Consider the following 25975-nt stretch of genomic DNA (forward strand, 5'->3'; position numbering starts at 1 on the left):
AAGAATAATAATCTAAGACTTACATTTTCTATAAAAAGTTGTGAAACATAACACAAGTGCATATAGTATAATATAGTATAATTCAAATATTAATATTTTTTTATTAGCAAAATTTATATACAAAACATACAAATAAATTCAGTATATAACAATAAAGTCATTTACATGGTTACTATGTACAAAAATTATATTTATGCTTAAAATGAATGGTTTATTGAGAGCGCCATATTTGGGTTTTGTGATCAACTTTATAACATATTCTATAATTGAAAATGTACTAGCATAGAACCACAGTGAAGAAAGTGCTTCCAGATTCCACATAACTGTTTGCCTTTTCCTGGGAGCATTCCTAGACCCAACTTCCTGAGTTTGTTACTCTTTACTGTTGTCTTCATGTCACCATTAATTTGCTGTAGCTGCATGATGCTACACATTATACTTATGTTTTTTTTTATACCCACAAGACAGTAGTGGATATGGAATTGTTTCACACAGGACATGACACTTATTTAAGCTTCCACTGAATATATGGTCACCCTTCATTTTCCAAATAATAAAATGGGATGGTAAAGCTATATTAAATACAGGTTTTAATAAAAAAAAGTAAGAATTACCATAGACAGGCATCTCCCTAGGATGACAAGTGGGAGATAACTACCATTGCTTAAAGTATGTAAACGCTGTCGCTAAAATCTCCTATAAGATTACCATACTGAAATTTAAAAGTAATTTATAATATTTTTATATCTTCAGCTTTTGTTAAAGTAATACCTGGTGATGTTTCCATCACGGTCCTTCAAAAAACGTCCTGATATATGATGTCAACATTCCGTCCCTATTTTCCTATTGTGCTCCTGCATTTGTCACATAGACTTCTAATGGTGACTACCAGTGGCCCGTTCCACAAACTGTAGGCAGTACACTATTTTCATTATCAGGATAATCCACCTCAAAGAAAAGACATGCAGTCTCATCACTGAAGGGATGGACACAGAAAATGGTTGCAAAAAGGTTGCCGGAGATCACCGAGATTTAACAAAAAATGTCAAGAGTGTGAAAACAATTATTTTATTAAAAAAGGAACTTGTTACTGTGCTTAGGCAAACTAAATGCTATTTGGTTAGGGTTTACATATACTTTAATCGAACCAGGACCCACCACTTGCCTGACGTGTCTGATGGATCGAGGTGATGCATGCATAGTTCAGTATTCTTTTCCCTATTCTTAATGGGAGTTGAAAGCTTTGGGCAGGTCTCTTATTTTTGGAAAAATCTTGTTAATGTCCACTTCCAACATTGGTAGTACTCACTGTTACACCCAAGGTGTGCCCATAAATGACCCATTCCTTTTTACGAACATCACATCAGGTGGTTTTACAGGGGCAGCTTTTGGCTAGTTCACTTCAAACACATATATAACCCTTTTCCATATTTAGTGGATATGACAAACACTTCCCCTAATAAACTATTTTTTTCTCCTAATCTGCACTAGAATAACATATGGAAAAAGTTACCACGGTCTTAAATGATGTGCTTGTAGGACCTTTTCTTGCACACAAAAGTCATCCTATAAAAATCCAGTTCTAGGACAGGTTGGGGAGCTTTTAGTAAACCTCAACAGTATAGAACTTGGTATGTCTTTTGATGATGCGCACCTTGTTTATTGTGGCAGTCACTTATAATTTTGGTGATACATTCTAGAGTTTATTTCCTAAAGGCAAAAAGGCTGTTCAGTTTGCAGGGGAGGTTGTAATTTGCAAAGGAATTTCCCCCAGAGCTTAGTGAAAGTGGTGAAATTTCAAAGAATACCCAATCAAAATAATTTTTTTTATATTTGCTTGCACATAAATGGATGATGGAAGTCAACAGAGCTTCACTTCATTCGCTCAGCTCTGGTGAAAGTTCTTTGCCGTTAGTAAATCAACCCTTTGTGTCAGCCTTAAATAAGGATATTCTGCACATGGTAAAATGTTTCTCACTGAATACCCCACATAAAAATATGTTGAAACAAGGGGCAGCCTACCTGCATAGAAAAGTGCAAAACATTAACATTTTTGTCAATGATATTATTGTAGCCCATGTTTTAAATTTTCCTGTGCTTCCACTGTACAGTTTATAAGAACACATTTGCTGAAATAATGAAAAGTGTTTGTTAAAACATTCTATAGTTTTATAAATTGTTTGTCCTTTGTAATGTAATGATTTAAAGCAGAACACCTGCCGAACAGCTAAATACATCATTGAAATACAAATTTGATAACTGTTTAATTTTCCAAAGTATTTCTAAAGGCCCATACTGTACACACAACGTAGTTTTGTATTTGTTGGCTGACAAAGTTTTGCCGTCTATATGCAGAACAAGTTCAGAGCCAACGCCCTTCGAACTAAAGTCCTATGTCTGACAGAAATCCGATCGTGTGTACGAGGCTTAATCCTCTTCAGTCAGTCTTGTGGTTAGCACACATCTGCCAAACTATATTGTCTACAGGTTAACAGCAATATTTACTTTAGAAGCTGTGTAACCCACTTGCTGATTGGCCAATGAATGGACATTATCACACTGATGAGTTTAGATTACCCTCTGGACTCTGATGCCTGATCATATCAAATCACCAGCACTATGCTATGCAATAGGCCGCTGTAAGTAGACCTCCCTATATGTAATTTTTTCTGTTTAAGGGATTGTGGGAAGATAACAAAGAGTTCAGGCAGTCATAATAACAATATTTTAATATACATAAAATGATTTTTAAATGAATGCATAATTGTAAATGTTTGATTTTTTTTTTGTTTGCCTAGACTACCTTGTTAACATTTGAATTGACCCTACGTGAATGTTTTGCGGGAGCACCTCGTAAAATGTAACATCACAACATTTTGTTCTGAGCTAGTTAATACAATTATGCGGTGTCTTAAATTACAGGAACTTTTGAACTTGAAACACAAGCTAAAACTGTATATTTTCCTTTTTCAGCACTCTCCATTTTCATATCTATAGGGTTGTCCTGAGAAGCCATTACTCATACATTGACCATATTTGTAAAAGTCCAAGTTGTCGAGTCTTTCAGACTTTGTAGGAATCTGCTCTTGGTAGCCCAATGGTGTTTTGATTACACTCAAGTCATCTTGGGCTTTCACATCAGGAAAGATCCCTTCTGGCAAGCTGTCTTGTAAATGTGTATAGTTTTGCAAAGCCTTGACATCACATACATTGTCAGTGTACTTCACCACTGGAGGTTTGTAGGCCTGATAAGAAACTTTGGTGGTAGTTGTTATAACAGTCTGTAAAGCTGGAGATGGCGATCTTGCATATCTACATGGGTATTCAGGATTGTAATAAGAATGACCAGCATTTGTCTGAATGTGACCATAGTCACTTCTGTCAGCATATCCAGGTTTGGAAAATATCTGCTTCCATCCGTGATGTTTACCGGTACCATCAAAATTCCTTTCGTGGGGGCTCAGCATGCCAAGATTGGTCTGAGGTCCATTTATCGGAGCTCGATCACTGTCTGGCAGACTTCCCATGGGTTCCTTGTATAATGGAGGGTATGCATTGGGAGTCATGTAACCAGGGACATGGAAATCATAACCGCATGGTGTTCTCGGCATGTATATTCTCTCAGAGCATTTTGAAAATGTGGAAACAGAATCACCTTGGTAACCTACTGTGCCGTAATTCGGTTTAAAGGGGTCTGTGTTCTGAAATGAGGGGTAGTGTTGAGGTGCAAGAGGAAAACTTCCTTCTGGTACAAGACCGAAACGCTCTGGTCCATCTAAGCAAGACATAGGATGGATGTTGGAAAAATGTCCACCACTATCATTGTATCTGCCCACCTGAAATTTATAACAAATAGGATCATGTTAATAATTATTGTAATACAATAAATAAAATATGAACATAAAATGCATTATTATTTTTAAACATCACAGTATATTTCCTAGCATATACAGTGCAATATATATATAAATATATATATATATATATATATATATATATATATATATATATATATATATATATATATATATATATATATACATATATATATATATAGAGAGAGAGAGAGAGAGAGAGAGAGAGAGAGAGAGAGAGAAAGAGAGATAGAGATTTATTGCTTTGTATGCTCAATGTCCATTCATCGTATATTTCTACAAGTATTTATTGGCAAATGTTCAACATTTTTTCCCCCATTCTAAGACACACTGGGGTTGATTTACTAAAGTCAAAGTGCAGTTGCACTCTGGATATGCAGTTGCGCCAGAGCTTAGTAAATTAAATAACGCTGTACTTTGCAAAGAATACCCAATCACATGCAATGAAAAAGAAAACAGCATTTCTGCTTGAACATGATTGGATTATGGAAATCAGCTTTTACTTATTTACTAAACTCTGGAGCAACTGCTCTTGTAGAGTGCAACTACACTTTGCAAAGTGCAAATTCTATTTGCCGTTAGTAAATCAGCCTCACTGATACTGTGAAACAGCGGCAATGAACCAGTGGAAGAGATTAAATATAAAAAAACACTAGTCCAGCAAAGGCCACATTAGGTCTACAAAGGGTGACAACTTCCTAATTCCAAAAATATCACATAAATTTTGGCACTTAGTTATTACTTTATGAACTTTAGAATGCCTTGTGGTCTTATCCAATTTCTTAAGATTTCTTAAAGCGGTGGTTCACCCTCAATAGCAACATTCGACCATTAATTCAAGCATAGTAGCACGAGCTACAGTATGCATTTATTAATTTTTTTGGCCCCGTACTCACTGTTTAATCCAGGAGATGAATTTCAGGCTCCCCACGGGGAATGGGCGTTCCTAGTCAGAGGGGACAATGATTGACGGCCAGCTATTGTGTGTAACGCCTCCCGAGTAGGACTCGGCTCTTCACGGCGCTTTACGGCGCCTGCGCACAGACATCGGAGCTGACTGCGCAGGCGCCGTGAAGAGCCACGTCCTATTTTGGCTATTTCCGTGAGGTGTGACGCGCCATAGCAGGCCGTCAACCATGTTCCCCTCTGACTAGGAACGCCTACTAGACGGAAACTTATCTCCAGGATTACACAGTGAGTACGGCGAAAAAAAAAAAAAAAAAAGGCATACTGTAGCTCACGCTACTATGCTAGATAGAATGTTAGAAATGTTTTTTTTTTTTTAGGGTGTACCCCCGCTTTAAGTAAAACCAAAAATTATCATAACTTGTTTCAGTTACGGGTCACAAATGGTCACAAAACTTCCCTTTTGATAAAAACTGTACGAACATTTAATTCAATCATCAAGTCATGTAAAAAGCATCTGCACAGGTTTGGATATTCAAATTAAATAGGATTTTGCTTCACATGATAGCTGTAAATATTCACCCAATCTTATGAGTGTCATACAGTTATGCTTTAAGAACATATACAAAGAAACTCCTTTAACCTCATATCTAGGAAGTTGGGACTAGTGCTGGATATGAGAAACACAGGAACTTTGACAAGATGGACCCTAGCAATAAAGAATGGAGGCAATATAAGCAATTCTTTATTTCAGCATCCACAGCCCATAGTATTAGGTTAACCTGAACCATAAATATATATATATAAGTGGTTATTCTGAACAGCATCAGATGGTGGCAATGGAGGGCTTCAGATATGTTTTACATTCATATTTCTTATTTACAGATACCTCCTTCTGAAACTGGTGATATTATTATATTTTAGGACAGAAGAGTTGGAAAGTGTGTACTAAGCTGTTTATTTTGTGTAATTCAATAGGATTTTATGTTTTTTTTTCTTCTAATTTTCTATTTATTGCTCAGCCACCAAGCACTTTTAAGCTTTAATTCTTTAACATTCTATAATAATAGAACATTTCCAGATCGTGTGTTTGTTAGTGGTATTAGTTATTAATTTTCTTCATGATTAATATTATCTCCACTATCATCATGATTATTGAAATGCAAAGCTAAGGTTCCACCAGTCTGGGGCAGTTCATGTATATATATATATATATATAATATATACAATAAAAGAGAGAAAAAAAATAATATATATATATATATATATATATATATATATATATATATATATATATATATATATATATATATATATAATTTTTTTTCTCTCTTTTATTGTATAGACAAATACAAACAACTATACATAATAAAAAGTCATATTCCTTTATCTATGCTTGACTCAATTATTCCCCCTACCCACAAAATAAATAGTAAACCCCCCTCCCCTCCTCCCCTCCTCTCCTCGGTTCCTTGCCCCTTCGTCAGTTCCTCCAACTTCCCGACTCCCTGAATTCCCGCCATTTCCCCCATATATTCCGTAATATCTCCAGTAATTCCTCTTACAGCATAGAGATGGTTGTCAGTTCTCACCTCAGATTCCAGAAGCTTCTTTTTCTGGGACAAGTGGGATGATGACATCTGTCTTTTCACAGCACTTCTCCGAGCTTCCGTCTCTGTTTTACTTTCTGGTCTAGGGTGATCGTGAACTCCCTTTGCCTAAGAATAAATAAAACAATAGTGATATCTTTAGAAGGAATCGTAAAAGATTATTGGTGTCACTAGTATACCCAATGCTTGGTATGCCTTGCTTGACTGATTGGCTTTTTCGCTTGTTTTTTTAAAGATATGTTCTTCTGCATTTTTGTGTGTTCTGTTATAACCAACATTATAAACAGGTAACTTCTTCTTGATGTTAAAGATGCCATGAAAACTCACTTTTCTAACTGTCGGAATAAAAATAAAAGTGTTTCTCTCACAACAATACTCTGTTGCTACAGGCTACATAGATAATGTATTGAACATCTTTTTTATGGGGGGGGGGGGGGGGGCTTAGATCACCATCACAGAAAGAAAACATTGGGGGAGATTTACTAAAACTGGTGCACTCAGAATCTGGCGCAGCCAATCAGCTTCTAACTTCAACATTTTTACAATTAAGCTTTGACAATAAAATCTGGAAGCTGATTTCTATGAAGAGTTGCACCAGATTTTACACACTCCATTTTAGCAAATAACCCCCCTTAGCAACAGATCAACATAACAGTGATTCAACTTTGGTCCCCCATTTAAAATATATATCCAAACTTTACTACTTTTCATTAATACATACCCTACATACAAGTATGTGTATTTACGCTATTTGCAATATAATGTGTAATAGACACACTATAATGATGCTTCTATTGGTGCAATAAGGGAAAAAAACAAGGGGTCAGGTACAGAGCTGTGACCCTTTGGGCTACTGGCCTTGATAGCAGATACTACCCCTGCTACACCTGACCTCCTACACATCATTACATAAGATAAGTACCTGAAAGAATATGGCTTTTCCATCAAGACGCCAGAAGTTAGTGACTGGATAACCACTGTGACCTCGGCAAGGGATCAACTCCAAAGCTGCATTGCAGTTATTACACAACTTTTCTGTAAAATTAAAAAGTATTGAAATTAAATTAAGAAAATGTTCTTGCATGAGCATGTAGAGACAGATAAATGTATATTAAAGCCACACATGTTTTTTTTTTTAGAAAGCCACACAAGCCTAGACCTGGTTTGGCACCATTATAACAAACATATTTGTTTATTACAATTTTCAGTTCTGTTGGCTGTTTTGAATCCAGTTATTCTTTTCTTGGTTTTGCTAGTTTTATTTTACTTGAAATGTACTGCCACATAAAGTCAGTTTATAATATCCAAGATAATTATCTAGAGGTTCTTCTGCCGTGTACACACAATCAGACTTTCCGACAACAAAATCGTGGATTTTTTTCCGACGGAATGTTGGCTCAAACTTGTGTTGCATACACCCTGTAACACAAATGTTGTCGGAAATTCCGAAGGTGAAGAACACTTTGACGGACAACACTTCGAAGAGCCAAGAAAAATGAAGTTCAATGATTCCGGAAAAATTAAGAACCAGCTCTCAAACATTTGTTGTCGGAAATTCCGACAGCAAATGTCTGATGAAGCCTACACACGGTTGGAATATCCGACCAAAAGCTCACATCGAACATTTGTTGTCGGAAATTCAGATCGTGTGTACGCGGCATTCCAGTCTCCAACAGGTATTCTCTGGCAATCTCACGCCTAATGGATTTTTTTTTTAAATTAGGTTGAATTACTTCTTCTGCTGAATTACTTCTTCTTAGTACTGAGGGTGCCAACCTTGAGAAATGTGTCCTCATAGGACACAAGTGTACATGTTTAGGTGCTTGTACGAACATTTGATGACTACATCTGTTGGTAACATCTGACTGTCTTCTACAGCCTTTCTCAACCTTTTTAACACAGAGGAATCCTTGAAATAACACTCCAGTCTCAGTGAACCCCAGCTAAAATATACAATATCTACAACTTATGATACATTAGTGTGGGGTCAATGAGAAGAATGCTCCTTATACTTGTGGTCATTGGGAAGAATGACCCCCTTACAGGTAGTTAAAAGGTTATTGGTGTCAGTGGGAACTTATCTCAGAGGCAGAAATTGCTTATTGCTCAAGGAACCCCTAGAAAACTCTGGAAGAACCCTAAGGTTCCATGAAACCCTGGTTGAGAAACCCTGGTCTACCATATACAGCTAACTAATCTAATGCCCCGTACACACGTGCAGGATTTCCGACGGGAAAAGTTCCCGTTGGAAATCCCGAGGGGAAAGCCGAGAACCTGCTCAGTCAGTCTTTCCCCCTACACACGGCCGGTTTTCCCCACAGGAAAACTGCGAGGAGCATACACACGGCCGGGATTCCTGGCCAAAAGCTCTCCTCCGGCTTATGGCCCGTACACACGATCTGAATATCAGACGAAAACGATCGTCTGAGAAAGAATTGTGCGATTTTCGGATCGTGTGTACACTACTTTCGAGAGCCGATCCTGACAGTTCATCCGATATTATTAGATCGGACAAGCATGAAAATTTTCCTTGTACGATGCCAGATCATACGATTTTCGTTTTCAGTATAGTTGTTGTCCGAAAACACAATACAAATAGATTACAAAACATGACATCACTTTTTTTTCTGTCGTACGAGAATTTTCGTGACTTTAATAACCTATTCAATTCCTACTTGCGACTATTAAGCGAAAAAAAGTCATATGATCTGTCATACGATATTCGGATCGTGTGTACAGACCATTAACCTCCCTGGCGGTATGATTCTTTCAGAAAAAACATGCTGAAAGCAGTACCATTATTTGCAAGGAAATTTGGCGTTTTATATTGTAGGTCTGTCATTTTTAGAAATAACTCACTTAAATCTGACCAAACAAGCTTCTAATAGGCATCCCGGGTATGACATTTTTTTAAAAACAAAATTATACATTATAATATAATAAATAATTATAAATAATTATAACAAATAATAATATAATTATAATAAAAATTATTCAATAATGTAATCAAATCAAAATCACTGAAATTTGCTAAGTTGCAGAATTGTTGCTGTCATTATTTTTTTTTTTTTATGACGAATTTCCCCACAAATCGCTATCGCACAATTCTGCAAGTGATTATAATTTATTATCGCTGTTTTTTAGCTGATCTAAAACTATTTTTGACATAAAGGGACACTTTTGGTTGCTATGGACAATCTACAGTTTGCAGGGAGAAAGAAACGTTTTTATTATATAAAATGACATGCATGACACAGGACAGACCACTAGGGACAAGGGGGGTGTGTTTTTTTTACATACAGTACTGTAATCTATAAGATTACAGTATACTGTATGTATAGTGTTTGTTTACTTTTTTGAATTTGGCGCCGTTCTCCGTCCCCGTGCGTCGTAACGTCGCAGGGAACGGAGATCGGCGTCACATGGAGGCACTGTGTGAATCGAGCGAGGTCCTGCTCGCTCACACAGCGCGGTGGCATCGCTGGATCCAGGCACAAGGTAAGTAACTTTGCCTGTGGATCTAGCGAGGCAAGCCCGAGTCTGACTCGGGGTTACCGCTCGCAGCAGGAAAATCTAACCCCGAGTCAGACTCGGGAACACCGCCAGGCAGGTTAAGAGATGTTATGTGTATTTTGATTATAATGAGTGACCAGGATTTACGAGATAGATCCTGAAACATATCCAAACACCTTTAATAGAAAATTTTGAGTGTGTGAAGTATTGAGTTGTTGTAAGGCCTCGTACACACGACCGAGTTTCTCGGCAAAAAACAGCAAGAAACTTGCTGGGAGATATTTTATTGCCGAGGAAACCGGTCGTGTGTACATTTTCGTCGAGGAAACTGTCGAGAAACTCGACGAGCCAAAAAGAGAACATGTTCTCTATTTCCTTGACGGGAATAGAGAAAATTGGCTTGTCGAGTTTCTCGACAGCCTGACAAGGAACACGACGAGGAAAACGATGTGTTTCGCCCGTCAAGTTTCTCAGTCGTGTGTACGAGGCCTAAGCGTATGTATCATATTTATATACTTTTAATGTAAAATCTGTCTTTGGTATTTGTTTGACACATGTTGGCCTTTGAAGCTTAAATAATGATTTTTTAATGTTAATGTTATATGAAAAATTTGTTTGAAGTTTGGATTTACATAAGATAGATAGATAGATAGATACATAGATATCTGTTGGCAGGCATCATTGGGCTCCCACTTACTTTGTTGTTTCTGTCGTGCCTTGTCGCAGATTGCTGGCCTGAGCTGTAGCTTTCCACCGTCAGCCAATGTACAATTTCGGCTACACACCACCACACCCAGGCAAGACTTCTTCAAGATCTGACAATTGTGGTTGTTAGTATTTCTCATGGCCCATCCACTGAGATGACGCTGAGCATTTTTATCCTCCCCGATGTATATATATCGAACATAGCCATCTGTCCACTCCTGGAAACTGTCAAACTGCTTCAGATCCTGTCATATAAAAAATAACTATTTTCATTAATTGTTCATTGTCAAAAAATTATTAAAGAGGTAGGTCATGTTCATAACCTACATGGAACATAACTGTACAAGATTCCATGGCTGGATGGAACACATGTGAAGGGCTGTAAATACAGGGTATATAGCAGGAGCATTTGGAGGCTTCCAAAGGAGCTATACTATATTGTCCCTAATCCCAATATGATAACATTGCTATAGTGGAGCACCCTTATTATTACAATACATCTATATATATTCAGATTTCATTTAAAACATTGCATAATAAGAATATATAGTTTGTATATAACATTATAAGACACAAAAAACGACTTCTGATTTATAAGCCTTTTTTTCCCACACTGCACCAATATGATTTTTTATCATATGAACAGATGATTAAATGTTGTTTAACAGATGATTTTTAAATAATATTTGCACTAAATAATGTAACTGTTTTCTATCACTTCCTATATGCTGTTTTAAACACAAAGCACTACAGTATCTTGAATTTTCTCAGTTCCCATAGAGTAGCTTAAAGCAAATATCTTTTTAATGACCACATTGGACAAAATATATGACTTATTTTAAACACATTTAATACGCCCAAATAAATACAATAGGATGTGGAATAATTCACTAAAGGTTCTCGGGACAAGGAAACCGATGTACCAGGTTTACCTGCTAGTCCATTTGTGTGTGTGGCTAGTGTGCATTTTTTGCCCAAACTTTTAAAACAATATTTTTTTTATTTTCTGCTATAAAAATAAAAAAAAATCGAATTTCTTCATCAATTTAGGCCAATGTGTATTATGTTACATATTTTTGGTTAAAAAAAATCTCCAAAAAGCATTTATTGATTGGTCTGCGCAAAAGTTATAGGGGCAGATCCACAGAGATCTGCACCCGCGCAGCGTATCAGAGATACGCTACGCCGCCGTGACATACTTGTCCTCGGTTCGAATCCTGAAAGAATTTGCGCCGTAAGTTACGGCAGCGTAGTCTATCTCTGGCGGCGTAATGGCACGTAATTCAAATCGGCGATTAGGGGGCGTGTTTCAAGGTCGCAAGGACGTCATTTTATTAACATAGACGTGAATTACGTCCATCCCGATTCACGGACGACTTACGCAAAAAATAAAAAAAAATTCAGAATAAACGTGGGAACGACGGCCATACTTATCATGGCAAGTCTAACTATACGCCGCAAAACACCAGCTTTAACTATACGCCGGAAAAAGCCGACTAAAGACGACGTAAGAGAATGCGACGGCCGCGCATATGTTCGTGGATCGTCGGAAATAGCTAATTTGCATACTCAACGTGGAAAACGACGAGAACTCCACCCAGCGGACGCCGAAGTATTGCATCTAAGATCCGAAGGCGTACGAAACCATATGCCTGTCGGGTCTAACCCAGATGCCGTCGTATCTTGGTTTGAGGATTCAAACCAAAGATACGACGCGGGAAATTTGAAAGTACGCCGGCGTATCAGTAGATACGCCGGCGTATTCGCTCTGTGGATCTGCCCCATAGTGTCTACAAAATAGGGGATAGATTTATGGGATTTTTTTTGTTTTACTAGTAATGGCGGTGAGCAGTGATTTTTAGTGGGACTGTGACATTGCAGCTGATAGATCGGACACTGACGTTTTTGTCACTTCTTTGGGGAACCAGCGACATTATTACAGTAATCAGTGCTAAAAATATGCACTGACATTGTGCTAATGGCACTGGCAGTGAAGGGGTTAACTGTTTTCCCTCAGTGTGTTTCTAACTGTGTGGGGGATGGGCTGCCCGGGACAACACACAGATTCGTCTTCTTGCATAGCAGAAAGACAAAGGATCTGTGTGATCCCCTGTCAGAATAGAGATCTGCTTTGTTTACTATGGCAGATCCACATTCTGTCACTGCGGGGAACAATCGCAGGCAGCCCATGGACAGCGAGACCGTCAGACTCGCTGATTGGCTCCCCCGCTGGCCAATCGGCATGCTCACCCACAGATTGCTGTGTACGAGCTGACGTACAGCTACTGCGATTCGCGCAGCCGAGTCAATCTGTCGCAGTATAACTGCGGCGGCTGTTCAGCAAGGGAGGCCCCAGGATTTTGAGTTTAAAGCCTCCTACACACGATCGAGGAACTCGACGGGCGAAACACATCGTTTTCCTCGTCGAGTTCCTCGTTAGGCTGTCGAGGAACTCGACAAGGCAAGTTTCTCCATTCCCGTCAAGGAAATAGAGAACTTGCTCTCTTTTTGGCTAGTCGAGTTTCTCGACAGTTTCCTCGACGAAAATGTACACACGACCGGTTTCCTAGGAAAAAATATCTCCCAGCAAGTTTCTTGCTGGTTTTTGCCGAGAAACTCGGTCGTGTGTACGAGGCCTGATCCAGCACTGGCTTTGATAAGCCAAGCATTCACTTTGTTAAATGAACAAGCACTACTCCCTGAGTAAATTTCACCTTTGTATGCATTTGTATGGATGCGTGCAACAGAATGATTTACTACATTAATTTTTTTACTCAAAAAACTGAATATTCATTAAAATTATCCAACCACATAAAAAGCTAATTCCTGTTTAATTACTTCATCTGAACCTAATTGGGTATTAAATTGTACAAGGAATTTACTTTTCAATTAATTGGATAATTGAAATTAATATTCACACAATTTGTAAGTGAAAATTCTAAACTCCTTTAGTAAATCAGACTTAGAATCAAATAGGGAAACAGACAAACCAGGGGCGGACTGACCATTCGGGCACTCTGGCGCTGCCCGAGGGCCCCATGCCACTAGGGGGCCCCATCAGGGTTGCCAGCCTCAGTAAAACCAGGGACAGTATGTAAAAATCTGTGGTTTTTTTTTTTAAATCCCAAGATTATAGCTGCCCTGCCTCTCCAGTACATTTTCAGTGTGTGTATGTGTATTCTGTGTGTATGTATACTGTGTGTGTATACTGTGTATGTATACTGTATGTGTGTGTGTATACTGTGTGGCCCCATAATCTATTGCCTGGGGGACCCATAATCCCCTATTGCCTGGGGGCCTCATGAGTTGTCAGTCCGCCCCTGAGACAAACTGATTCTTTAACAGTCCTTTAAATTGTTATAATAATGAAATAACTGTAGAATAGTTGATAAGTATCAATTACCTAATCCAGGAAAGATTGACTGAAATATATTTTCATACAATGGGAAAAATACCGTGTTTCCCCGAAAATAAGCCCAGGTCTTATATTAATTATGCCAACAAAAGACACAGTAGGGCTTATTTTCGGGGTAGGTCTTACCATGTAATCTGCTATCTTCTCTCCCCCTCTCCCTCCCTGCCTTTCAGGAATCCCAAGTGTGAACCGAGTTAAAATGCTTGTACAATCCTATAATCCACTCTATTACAGTAGTATGTACAATGTGTGCGTTTCTGTAATATAATTGTGCCAAATACATTTGTTATAGCGCCGCTCTGCACTTCTGTTACCCGCCGGAGCTCTTTTCCCCGCAATTATATTACAGAAACACACACATTGTACATTATATACTACTGTAATATAGTGGATTAGAGGATTTTACACGCATTTTTAACTAGGGCTTATTTTCGGGGTAGGGCTTATATTGCAGCCCTCCTGGAAAATAACGCTAGGTCTTATTTTCAGGGTAGGTCTTATTTTTGGGGAAACAGGGTACATACAGCTACAGACTGTAGCCTTGTTAAAGAAAAAAAAAACTGTTACAAAACTCTTCTATGACTTTAATATACTTTGTTCTATTTTTCACCAAATAAAAAGGATATATTTTTTTCAATTAATAGTAATAAATGTTTAACAGTCCGACGATTGTGTTAAAGCAGCGCCATGAATTAAAGTGATATTAACGCCAAAGTAAAAAAAAAAAATATATTGCAGCTTACCAATCATTAAATGTGGTGGTTGCATTAGATTTGTTTTTGTTTTTTTAGTCTTTTTTCCCCTCTGTTTTCACCTGGTGATATGGCCAGTAACACACTTCCTGCATTGGAGTGCTTCCACTCTGCATGAATGAGCACAGGGGGCACATTTGGACAGCAGCATTGTCAGTTGGGGGGATGGGAGTGTAATAAATTTAAGTCAAACTCCAGCTAACACTTTATAAGCAGTTACAGCATTTGTTTTTCCTTTCTTTTGGGATAAAGGTTTTATATAAATAAAAAATAAAAGCTGATCATTGCAAGCACCCCTGCCGGTGTTAAAAAGTTTGTCTCGTCCCCATAACTACAAGAGAGCTTCTTTTGAAAAACAACAGACTTACTGACTTCATCACCAAGATGAAAATAGAAGAAAGAAAGCCAAAAAATTGGTAAACTGTTTTTTTGGGGGGGTTAATACTGATTCTGTCGCAGTCTATTAGAGGCGTGTGCAGGTATTTGTTCTAGTCATTCAGCCTCATAGTCATTACAGATAAAACACTCCAGTAAAGTGATGACACGTTCCCTATTGTAATCTGCGATTAGGATGTTTGCTAATGCTTCTGTGTGCAGAATGGATTAACATGTAGCAACTACACTGCTACTCAGTGCCTATGGGCTGTGTAAATGATTGTTCTTGTAATCCAATTACTTTTGCTTTAACAATTACTAGTCCAACATAAATACTCTGTCAGATAATGTGTTTTTTCTTTTACATAATGGCAATAAAACTAGTTATGTACATACATAGCAAATCACTCAGATATCCCTTTGAATTTCAAAGCAGATAAAACAATCATTTATGATTCTATGATCACTTTATTACACAGCGCAGTTTTTATCATTTTTGAACCATAGTTCTTTTTATTTGATACTTTGTTTTTATGATTGGTTACTAATATGGACCTGCACTTTTTACAATTGTATCAGTTGTTTGTTTTTTTGTTGTTTTTTTGCTTTGAGTAGGCTGTGTTTATTAGGTTTACTTAGGGACAGTCCACTTAGGGTAAAGGTTAAGTGGTTAATAAGCAGGCTGTAGTACCCTGCTGAAGATTATAAACTGTGTTTCCTCATCTAGCACATGTTAATTACCATCCAATGTGTAAAGACACAATTATTATTAATTATTATAACAATAATAATAATATTAATTGTTCTTCTTATTGTTATTAATATTACCATTATTATTATTATTATCATAAGGTTAGAGTTGTGTGGTAAACACCATCGAATGTGTAAAGACACAATTATTATTAATTATAACAATAATAATAATAATAATAATAATAATAATAATAATAATAATAATAAAAATAATAATAATAATAATAATAATAATAATAATAATAATAATTGTTCTTGTTATTGCTATTAAAATTACCATTATTATTATTATCATAAGGTTAGAGTTGTGTGGTAAACACCATCGAATGTGTAAAGACACAATTATTATTAATTATAACAATAATAATAATAATAATAATAATAATAATAATAATAAAAATAATAATAATAATAATTGTTCTTGTTATTGCTATTAAAATTACCATTATTATTATTATTATCATAAGGTTAGAGTTGTGTGGTAAACACCATCGAATGTGTAAAGACACAATTATTATTAATTATAACAATAATAATAATAATAATAATAATAATAATAATAATAATAATAATAATAATAATAATTGTTCTTGTTATTGCTATTAAAAATACCATTATTATTATTATTATTATTATTATTATTATTATTATTATTATTATTATTATTATTATTATTATTATTATTATTATTATTATCATGAGGTTAGAGTTGTATGGTGAACACCATTGAATGTGTAAAGACACAATCATTATTAATTATTATAACAATAATAATATTAATTGTTCTTCTTATTGTTATTAATATTACCATTATTATTATTATCATCATCAGAAGGTTAGAGTTGTGTGGTAAACACCATTGAATGTGTAAAGACACAATTATTATTAATTATAACAATAATAATAATAATAATAATAATAATAATAATAATAATAATAATAATAAGTGTTCTTGTTATTGCTATTAATATTACGATTATTATTATTATTATTATTATTATTATTATTATTATTATTATTATTATTATTATTATTATCATGAAGTTAGAGTTGTATGGTGAATGCCATCAAATGTGTAAAGACACAATTATTAATAATAATTGTTCTTCTTATTGCTATTAATATTACCATTACCATTATTATTATTATTATTATTATTATTATTATTATTATTATTATTATTATCATGGCGTTAGAGTTGTATGGTGAACACCATCAAATGTGTAAAGACACAATTAATAATAATTCTAACAATAATAATAATTGTTCTTGTTATTGCTATTAATACCATTATTATTATCATGAGGTTGGAGTTGTATGGTGAACACCACCAAATGTAAAACTAAATTATTATTACTATTATTAACAATAATAATAATATTAATAATGTGTTCTTATTATTTTTCTTATATTTACTATTTATTTTATCATTATGTTATTGTTGCATCGTGGTCACCATCAAATGTGTGAATATACAATTATTATTATGATGATGATGCTGACTATTATTATGTTTAATATTATTATTATTTTTATTTTATTTTTATTATTATTAATCATCATCCTCATCATCATATTTGCTTGTCTTATTATTTTTATTATAATTACTATTCATATTATCATTATGTTATTATTGCATGTGATCACCATCAAATGTGTAAAGACACAATTAATTAATTATAATAATAAAATAATAATTGTGTTTTTATTACTGATTATTGGTAGCAGTAGTAATAGTAGTAGTTGTATTATAAATAATAATAATAATAATAATAATAATAATAATAATAATAATAAAAATAATAATAATAATTGTGTTTTTATTACTTATTATTGGTAGCAGTAGTAATAGTAGTAGTAGTATTAATAATAATAATAATAATTGTGTTTTTATTACTGATTATTGGTAGCAGTAGTAATAGTAGTAATAGTATTAATAATAATAATAATAATAATAATAATAATAATAATAATAATAATAATAATAATTGTGTTTTTATTACTGATTATTGGTAGCAGTAGTAATAGTAGTAGTATTAATAATAATAATAATAATAATAATAATAATAATATTAATAATTTACTACGTTTTTAGCATTGGTAGCAATATGTGACCCCACAGTTCATAGTACAATATTTTATAGGGTCTGTTTTCCTATTACTCCTGCATTTCTCGTGTATTATTTCTCTATCATTACACCTCTGTGCATAAGATCTCCAGCCTATATTATGAATGCCATCCTTTATTTCTACATGCAGCCTTTATTTTTACATGCAGCCTATTTCAGTAACGGCATTTTGGTGATATTATTCTGCTTCTACTGTAAATACTTCCCTTTAATTGAACCGAAAAGAAATGTGTTTATGAAATGTGAGTGTAGAACAGGTTTGGGAAGCTGAGAGATGTACATGATGAATGTTCTGTGACAGGTCAGTGTCATTGTCGGGGTCATCATCACTATAACAGATATTCGTGGCAAAGGATAAAACATTATTCATTTAGAGGAAATTATTAAAATAACTTATCATAGTGGTGAGAAATGGAGCAAGGTCACTAGAGATGAGTGTCAGGATCTCCACTATTATTCATTATCGGCCGATATATGTGCATCCTCCATAGAGTGAACCCTGCTGTTTGATACAATGATCGTCCGACAATCTACAATGTTTCTGATTTATGATGAATATCGCTTGAACAAGCCAACAGTACATAGGTAACCGCAAATATTTTACAGATTAATCACATTAGTAATTATTTATTTTAACGGAATCATCTCATTGTATTAAACAAACCTGTCATGGGAGAAACAAAGGGGTTGCAATTTCTGGTATTTCCTTCTGAAAATGCAGATTGCCTGGCTGTCACTCTGACTTATGCTTTAGTTGTAGTCAGTTAGGACTTTACTCCAACTTTTCAAGTCTGCTTAGGTGTTCCTATTAGTGACTTGGATATCATTGAAGACAGTGGGGTTGATTTACTAAAACTGGAGCTTGCAAAATCCGGTGCAGCTCTGCAACCAATCACATTCCAGGTTTAATTGTCAAAGCCTAATTGAACAAGCCAAGATTAGAAGCTGATTGGCTACCATGCCCAGCTTCACCAGATTTTGTGCTCTCCAGTTTTAGTAAATCAACACCTAAGCTCTGGTTAAAAATTCAGATTGATTTACTAAAGAAAGAGAGGCTTGGCAGATAACTGGATAGAGTGAATGCTAGCAAATGAGGAGAACTTGGCCCGGATTCACAAAGCACTTACACCGACATATCTCCATATACACTGCGTAAGTGTAACTATGCGCCGTCGTATCTGTGCGCCGTGCCCACAGAACTAGATATGCCTGAAAATAGGCTTCATCTGCCCGACGTAACTTTCCTACGCCGGCGTATCGTGGGCGCATATTTACGCTGGCCGCCTCATTGCAAATATGCAAATGAGGGAGATACGTCGATTCGCGAACATAGTTGCGCCCGGCGCATAATATATGCGGCTTGCGTAAGGCTTACGTCCGGCGTATAGTTATTCCCCATCTATGAGGCGCAACTCAAGCAAAGGTATGGACCAGGGAACAGCCGTCGTATTTTACGTCGTTTACGTAGTAGTACGTGAATAGGGCTGAGCGTAGGTTACGTTCACGTCGTAGGCAGTGATCCGTCGTATCTTAGGGAGTAGTTTTGACTTGATTCTGAGCATGCGCACCGGGATACGTCCACGGGACGGCGCATGCGCCGTACGTTATCCGTAACTTTATGACGCTCAGTCCTTCATTTACATGGGGTCACGCCTCATTAACATGGCTCACGCACTTCCACCTACGCCGGCTTACGCCGGGGGAACCCAGCGTAGATTTGGGAGCGAGTGCTTTGTGAATACTGTGCTTGCCTCTCTGCGCTGGTTCGGCGTAGCGTAAAAAAGATACGCTACGCCAGCATAAATATGCGCCAGTGTATGTGAATCCGGGCCCATGTGTTTACTTGTAATACCCAATTAGATCCTATGATCAAATTATTATAATTCTCTCTCTCTCTCTCTCTCTCTCTCTCTCTCTCTCTCTGTATATATATATGTATACAGAGGGAGAGAGATAGCAATAGATAGATAGATAGATAGATACTGTGTGTTATAGAACATAACTACACATATAAGTAATAAATTACACAAATATATAAATATACACACATATATATATATATATATATATATATACAGTATATATATATATATATATATATATATATATATATATATATATATATATATATATATATATATATATATATATATATATTTTGCTTGCATATGATTGGAGATTTAAAGGGGACACAGCTTCACCTTATTTACTAACGTTCACTTTGCAAACTGAACATCATTAAGCAAAAGAATCCCATAGAAAACAGCCTACATTTCTACTAGAGGCATCTAGATTTCACTCATTACGAAAAAGTAAAAATTTTAGTGAATAAGGCCCTTAGAAAACATTCATTTAGCTAGTTTTTTTTTTTTTTTAAAGCAGATGTTGTTGTCAGCTCCATCATCCTAAAGAGATAACTTCAACATGTGAATTGTATTAGCAGCAGTCTAGGCGATCCCACAGAGAATAGTAATGTCTGTGTGCCATTGCCAGGGGCTCTGCTGTGTTCTCCATCACTCCAGTCACTGGATCGCTGTCATCCCATTCCGTTTCCTTTACACACACTCTTTTAGTGAATATGATTTAATTGGTGAGCTTCAATAGCCCATTTTTTAAAGTCCTACACATGGCCAATAAATAATCGTTTGATTTGCATGGCCAGACATTTATATATATTGTTGTTTAGTTGACACAGTTATGTTATTACTGATTGTATTTGTGATAAATATAAACTGAATAACCCCACCCCTGCATTATATTATAGTCTATAATATTCTATGATATTATATTATATTAGGCTAGGTGCTTATATATGTTGTATACACGTTATTTTTAATAAACATCGCTTATTATCACTAAACCTATTGAGATGCTGAGATTTTTCAGCTTGAAATGTATCACATTTATGTATTTTTTCTAGACTTTTATGTACTTTATCTAGACTTGTATGTACTTTATGTAGACTTGTATGCACTTTATGTAGACTTGTATGTACTTTATGTAGACTTGTATGTACTTTATCTAGACTTGTATGTACTTTATCTAGACGGCATACTTCTGCACAGTTTTTATCAATTACAATTATATGGGCTATTATGTAACTTATTTTTACTGATGTTTTTAATACTGCTAGCTTATTCACCAAAGAACAATATTATTCCAGGTCGGACTCATCACAAGCGGAATGCATCTAAGCAGATCGTATCGGTTGTTGTAGGTTATATCATGCAAATCATTGTTGGTTTTCTCCACTGTGTTATGGCATTGGCCCCTAAGCTATATGTTATTTATATACCCTCTTATGTACTTTTACATCTCATAATACTAGATAGCAACCAATAGAGATCATTTGTTCTATTTCTTACCTAGTTTGATATAAAAAAACGTTTTTACACGTTCTTCTTATATAGTAAAATTAAATTGCAATCACCTATATACATTTTAATTATACATACAGTTACCCATCTAAAACATATGATGCTGATTTTTATGTAGCAAAAACAAACAAAAAAAAAAAAAACAATAACAAATAAAAAAATAATTTCCTTTTTGTTCAACCTAGTATAGGTGTAAGAGGATAAACATAACCTGAACTTGTTTGGCAAAACAACAACAACAAATAAACAAATAGTTTCCTTTTTGTTCAACCTAGTATAGGTGTAAGAGGAAAAACATAACCTGAACCTGTTTGGCTATCTAAAGTGAACATGGGGTTGAGTTACTAAGGAATATAAAATGCTAATTTTGCGAGGTGTATTTTTACTTTGCAAAGGCGAGTGGTTTCCTAACTAAAAGACGGTGAATCTGTAATCATCCAATCACATGCAAGAGTACAAAAAAATGTTTTTAATTTTTCTTGCACACAGTGAATACAATTTTACAAAGCCAAGTGAACTTCCAGTATGCAAAGTGAAGCTCTCTACTACTTAGTGTAATATCTATCTATCTATTCATCTATCTATCTATCTATCTATCTATCTATCTATCTATCTATCTATCTATCTATCTATCTATCTATCTATCTATCTATCTACCAACCTCTATCTATCTATAGCTATCTATCTCTATCTATCTATCTATCTATCTATCTATCTATCTATCTATCTATCTATCTATCTATCAATCTCTATCTATCTATCTAAAGATATAGTTAGCCAGATATAGATATCTATACCTATCTCTCTCTCTCTCTCTCTCTCTCTCTCTCTCTCTCTCTCTCTCTCTCTCTCTCTCTCTCTCTCTCTGTATATATATATATATATATATATATATATATATATATATATATATATATATATATATATATATATATATATATATATATATATATATACAGAAGGAGAGAGATAGCTATAGACAGATATAGATATATCAAGATAGATAGATAGATAGATAGATAGATACTGCGTTTTATAGAACATAACTACACATATAAGTAATAAACTACACAAATATATAAATATACACACACATACATATATATATATATATATATATATATATATATATATATATATATATATATATTACTAAAGTACAAAAACTACATATATAAGTAAAAAAAACACACACACATATATAAATGACTAAAGTACAAAAACTACAGATATAAGTAAAAACACACACACACACACACATGCACACACACATATATAAATTACTAAAGTACAAAAACTACATATATAAGTAAAACACACACACATACATAAAACTACAGATATAAGTAAAAAAACACCCACACACACATGCACACATACATATATAAATGACTAAAGTACAAAAACTACAGATATAAGTAAAAAAAAAAACACACACACATATATAAATTACTAAAGTGCAAAAACTACATATATAAGTAAAAAAAACACACACACACACACACACACACACATATATAAATGACTAAAGTACAAAAACTACAGATATAAGTAAAAAAAAAACACACACACACACATGCACACATACATATATAAATGACTAAAGTACAAAAACTACACATCTAAGTAAAAAAAACACACACACACACATATATAAATGACTAAAGTACAAAAACTACAGATATAAGTAAAAAAACACCCACACACACATGCACACATACATATATAAATTACTAAAGTGCAAAAACTACATATATAAGTAAAAAAAAAAAAAACACACACACACACACATATATAAATGACTAAAGTACAAAAACTACAGATATAAGTAAAAAAAACACACACACACATGCACACACACATATATAAATGACTAAAGTACAAAAACTCATATATAAGTTAAAAAAAAAAAACTACACTCACACCTACTTTATTAATATATATATATATATATATATATATATATATATATATATATATATATATATATATATATATATATATATAGATGGATATATATATATATATAGATATATAGATATAGATATAGATATATGTGTGTATAGAAGGGCGTATAGGTTATGTATAGCCTGTATAGTTCTTGAAGGATGGATTTTTTTCAGCAGTATGTTTAACCAACAGATCAGTGTATGAAATTCCATGACATACAAGTGATTTGATATATGGACGTGGAGAAGTTCTGTCTCTCTGTAGTAGAGGCGGTATATAGACGGTGCATGCAGTGTGAAAGTATTTGCTAGGCTCGGTTTAGCCTAAAAGAACTCTGTTTAGAGAGTCTGAAGCCTCGTACACACGGCCGAGGAACTCGACGTGCCAAACACATCGAGTTCCTCGGCCAGTTCAGCCCTGAAGCCGCCGAGGAGCTCGGCGGGGCGAGAGCTCCCATAGAACAACGAGGAAATAGAGAACATGTTCTCTATTTCCTCGTCGAGCTCCTCGTCGGCTTCCTCGGCCGAAAGTGTACACACGACCAGTTTCCTCGGCAGAATTCAGCCAGAAACTCGGTCGGAAGCTGAATTCTGCCGAGGAAACTGGTCGTGTGTACGGGGCCTGACTCTTTGAACTTTCTCAGGTAGAGTTCCCAGCTCGCTTGTGTTGTTTTAGTACATGGCAGAGGCGCAGGTGATCGCATATACTGCAGACCTGACACATGCTGTTGTACCCACCTGCGGGAGTTTGGGGTCATTGATGTCCCAGGTGAGTTTCATCCCATAGGAACAGATGCAGTCAGAGTCATCATACATGTCACCGGAGATCTTGGACATAGTCATCGGCTCCAGATTGCTGTATGCTGTTGAAAAAAAGTAAGATATCCTATTAACGGGCTTTAATGGGAACCACTAATAACCGTGCTGCACAAACTGATCTGTGTATTTCTATGAATGAGAAGACACAGATGATTCTTTATCATTCTGAGCACACAAGACACTGAATGATGCATGTAATATATATATATATATATATATATATATATATATATATATATATATATATATATATATATATATATATATATATATATATATATATATATATATATATATATATATATATATATATATATATATATATATGGATAGATAGATAGATAGATAGATAGATCTATATATATCTATATATATCTATATATATAGATAGATAGATAGATATAGATATATATATATATAGATATCTATCTATATATATGACATTAGTGATAAATGGTGACATACCTGGGAGCCAGCTGCCAGTGACTGATGAGCCCAGTGTCCCTTCCAAGTGTCAGGTACAGGTAGACTCCTGGACAGCCCCTTGCCTTTCTCCTCCTCTTGCTTTATTCAGATGAGAGAGGCAGGTCTCATCATTACCTGCTGTCAGTTGTGCAAGACTTTCTAGTACTGATCCGAGACTGACCCCTCCTTCTACACAGAACTAACAATACAAGGGGAAGAGAAGGAAGGAGACACATCAGAGATTCCTATTCATTCAGAGGCACAAGAAGGAACATCCAGGTGACAAGTGTAAGGAGATTTTATACACAGATGACAAAAAGAGAGAGATGGGTGCCACATCAAAGGTCAAGGTCTGCACCTGAAGTCAGGGCAGCAGCAGATGTACAAGTGAATGACACCTAGGTTCCCAAAGCACAATAAATCATAAAGAAGTGTCAATTTTTATTACTTTCTTTCATCCTTTTGTCACTTCTCAGTGCCGCTTTGGGGTTGATTTACAAAAACTGGAGATTGCAAAATCTGGTGCAGCTGTGCATGGTAGCCAATCAGCTTCTAACTTCTGCTTGTTCAATTAACCCCTTTGCGATCGCACTATAGCGGAATGACGGCTACAGCGCGGCCACACTTTGCCGGGAGGCCAACATACGGTGTCCTCCCGTGCTCGCGCTACCTGTGTGCCCCCTGCTGATCTGTGATTGCTGCGTGTTTCCGATTCAGCTGATTATAAATTGGGGTAAAGAGCCAATCACGATGGCTCTTTACCACGTGATCAGCTGTGTCCTGTCACAGCTGATCGTCAATCCTCCCCTCACACTTACACGGTGTGAGGAGAGGAGAGCCGAAAACCTGCAAGTCCACACATTGGACATCTGCACTAACAATCAGGGTACAGATCATCAGTGACCTGATTATCAGTGCAGCCCCAAGAGTGTCCACCAATGCTGCCAATCTATGCACACCAGTGCTACCAATCTGTCACCAGTGCTGCCAATCAGTGCCCACCAGTATAGAATGGGAAGAAGGATGACCGCTCCGATAGACCAAGAGAACTCTCTCACCAAATCCAAAACCCTGGGTGCCGGCAATGCAATGACATGCAAAAATGGATGAAGAAGACTAGAACAGCCGCACTCCAAAAAAGCGTTCCTTTTTAATAAAATAGGTCACCAAACTAACATGTCACAGCAGAAATCAGAAAAACACAGCTGACGCGTTTCACACTGTCATACAGTGCTTAGTCATAGCTATGACTAAGCTATCCTAGTCTTCTTCATCCATTTTTGCAGTGCCCACCAGTGCTGCCAATCAGTGCCCATCAGTGATGGTTGTTAG

At 35.5% G+C, this 25975-nt stretch overlaps 1 protein-coding gene across 1 annotated transcript; it reads right to left on the reverse strand.

The window, feature by feature from the left end:
- Positions 1 to 78: 78 nt before the first annotated feature.
- On the reverse strand, positions 79 to 24219 carry GCM2 (glial cells missing transcription factor 2). The gene is made up of 5 exons (XM_040353717.1): positions 24098 to 24219; positions 10602 to 10854; positions 7314 to 7426; positions 6374 to 6499; positions 79 to 3836 (listed from the first exon to the last, which is right to left on the reverse strand). Exons 1-5 carry the CDS (start codon positions 24200 to 24202, stop codon positions 2970 to 2972), a joined length of 1464 nt encoding a protein of 487 aa, XP_040209651.1. The 5' UTR covers positions 24203 to 24219; the 3' UTR covers positions 79 to 2969.
- Positions 24220 to 25975: the final 1756 nt, after the last annotated feature.

Source organism: Rana temporaria, chromosome 5 (assembly GCF_905171775.1).
Source record: "Rana temporaria chromosome 5, aRanTem1.1, whole genome shotgun sequence".
Taxonomy (NCBI): domain Eukaryota; kingdom Metazoa; phylum Chordata; class Amphibia; order Anura; family Ranidae; genus Rana; species Rana temporaria.

Coding starts and splice junctions, on each gene's coding strand:
- GCM2 (XM_040353717.1), bottom strand. CDS start 24,202: ATGACTATGTCCAAGATCTCCGGTGACATGTATGATGACTCTGACTGC. Junction 6,500..7,313: donor GAAAAGCCATATTCTTTCAG/GTACTTATCTTA, acceptor ATTTATTCTTAG/GCAAAGGGAGTTCACGATCA. Junction 3,837..6,373: donor AGAAGCTTCTGGAATCTGAG/GTGAGAACTGAC, acceptor TATAAATTTCAG/GTGGGCAGATACAATGATAG.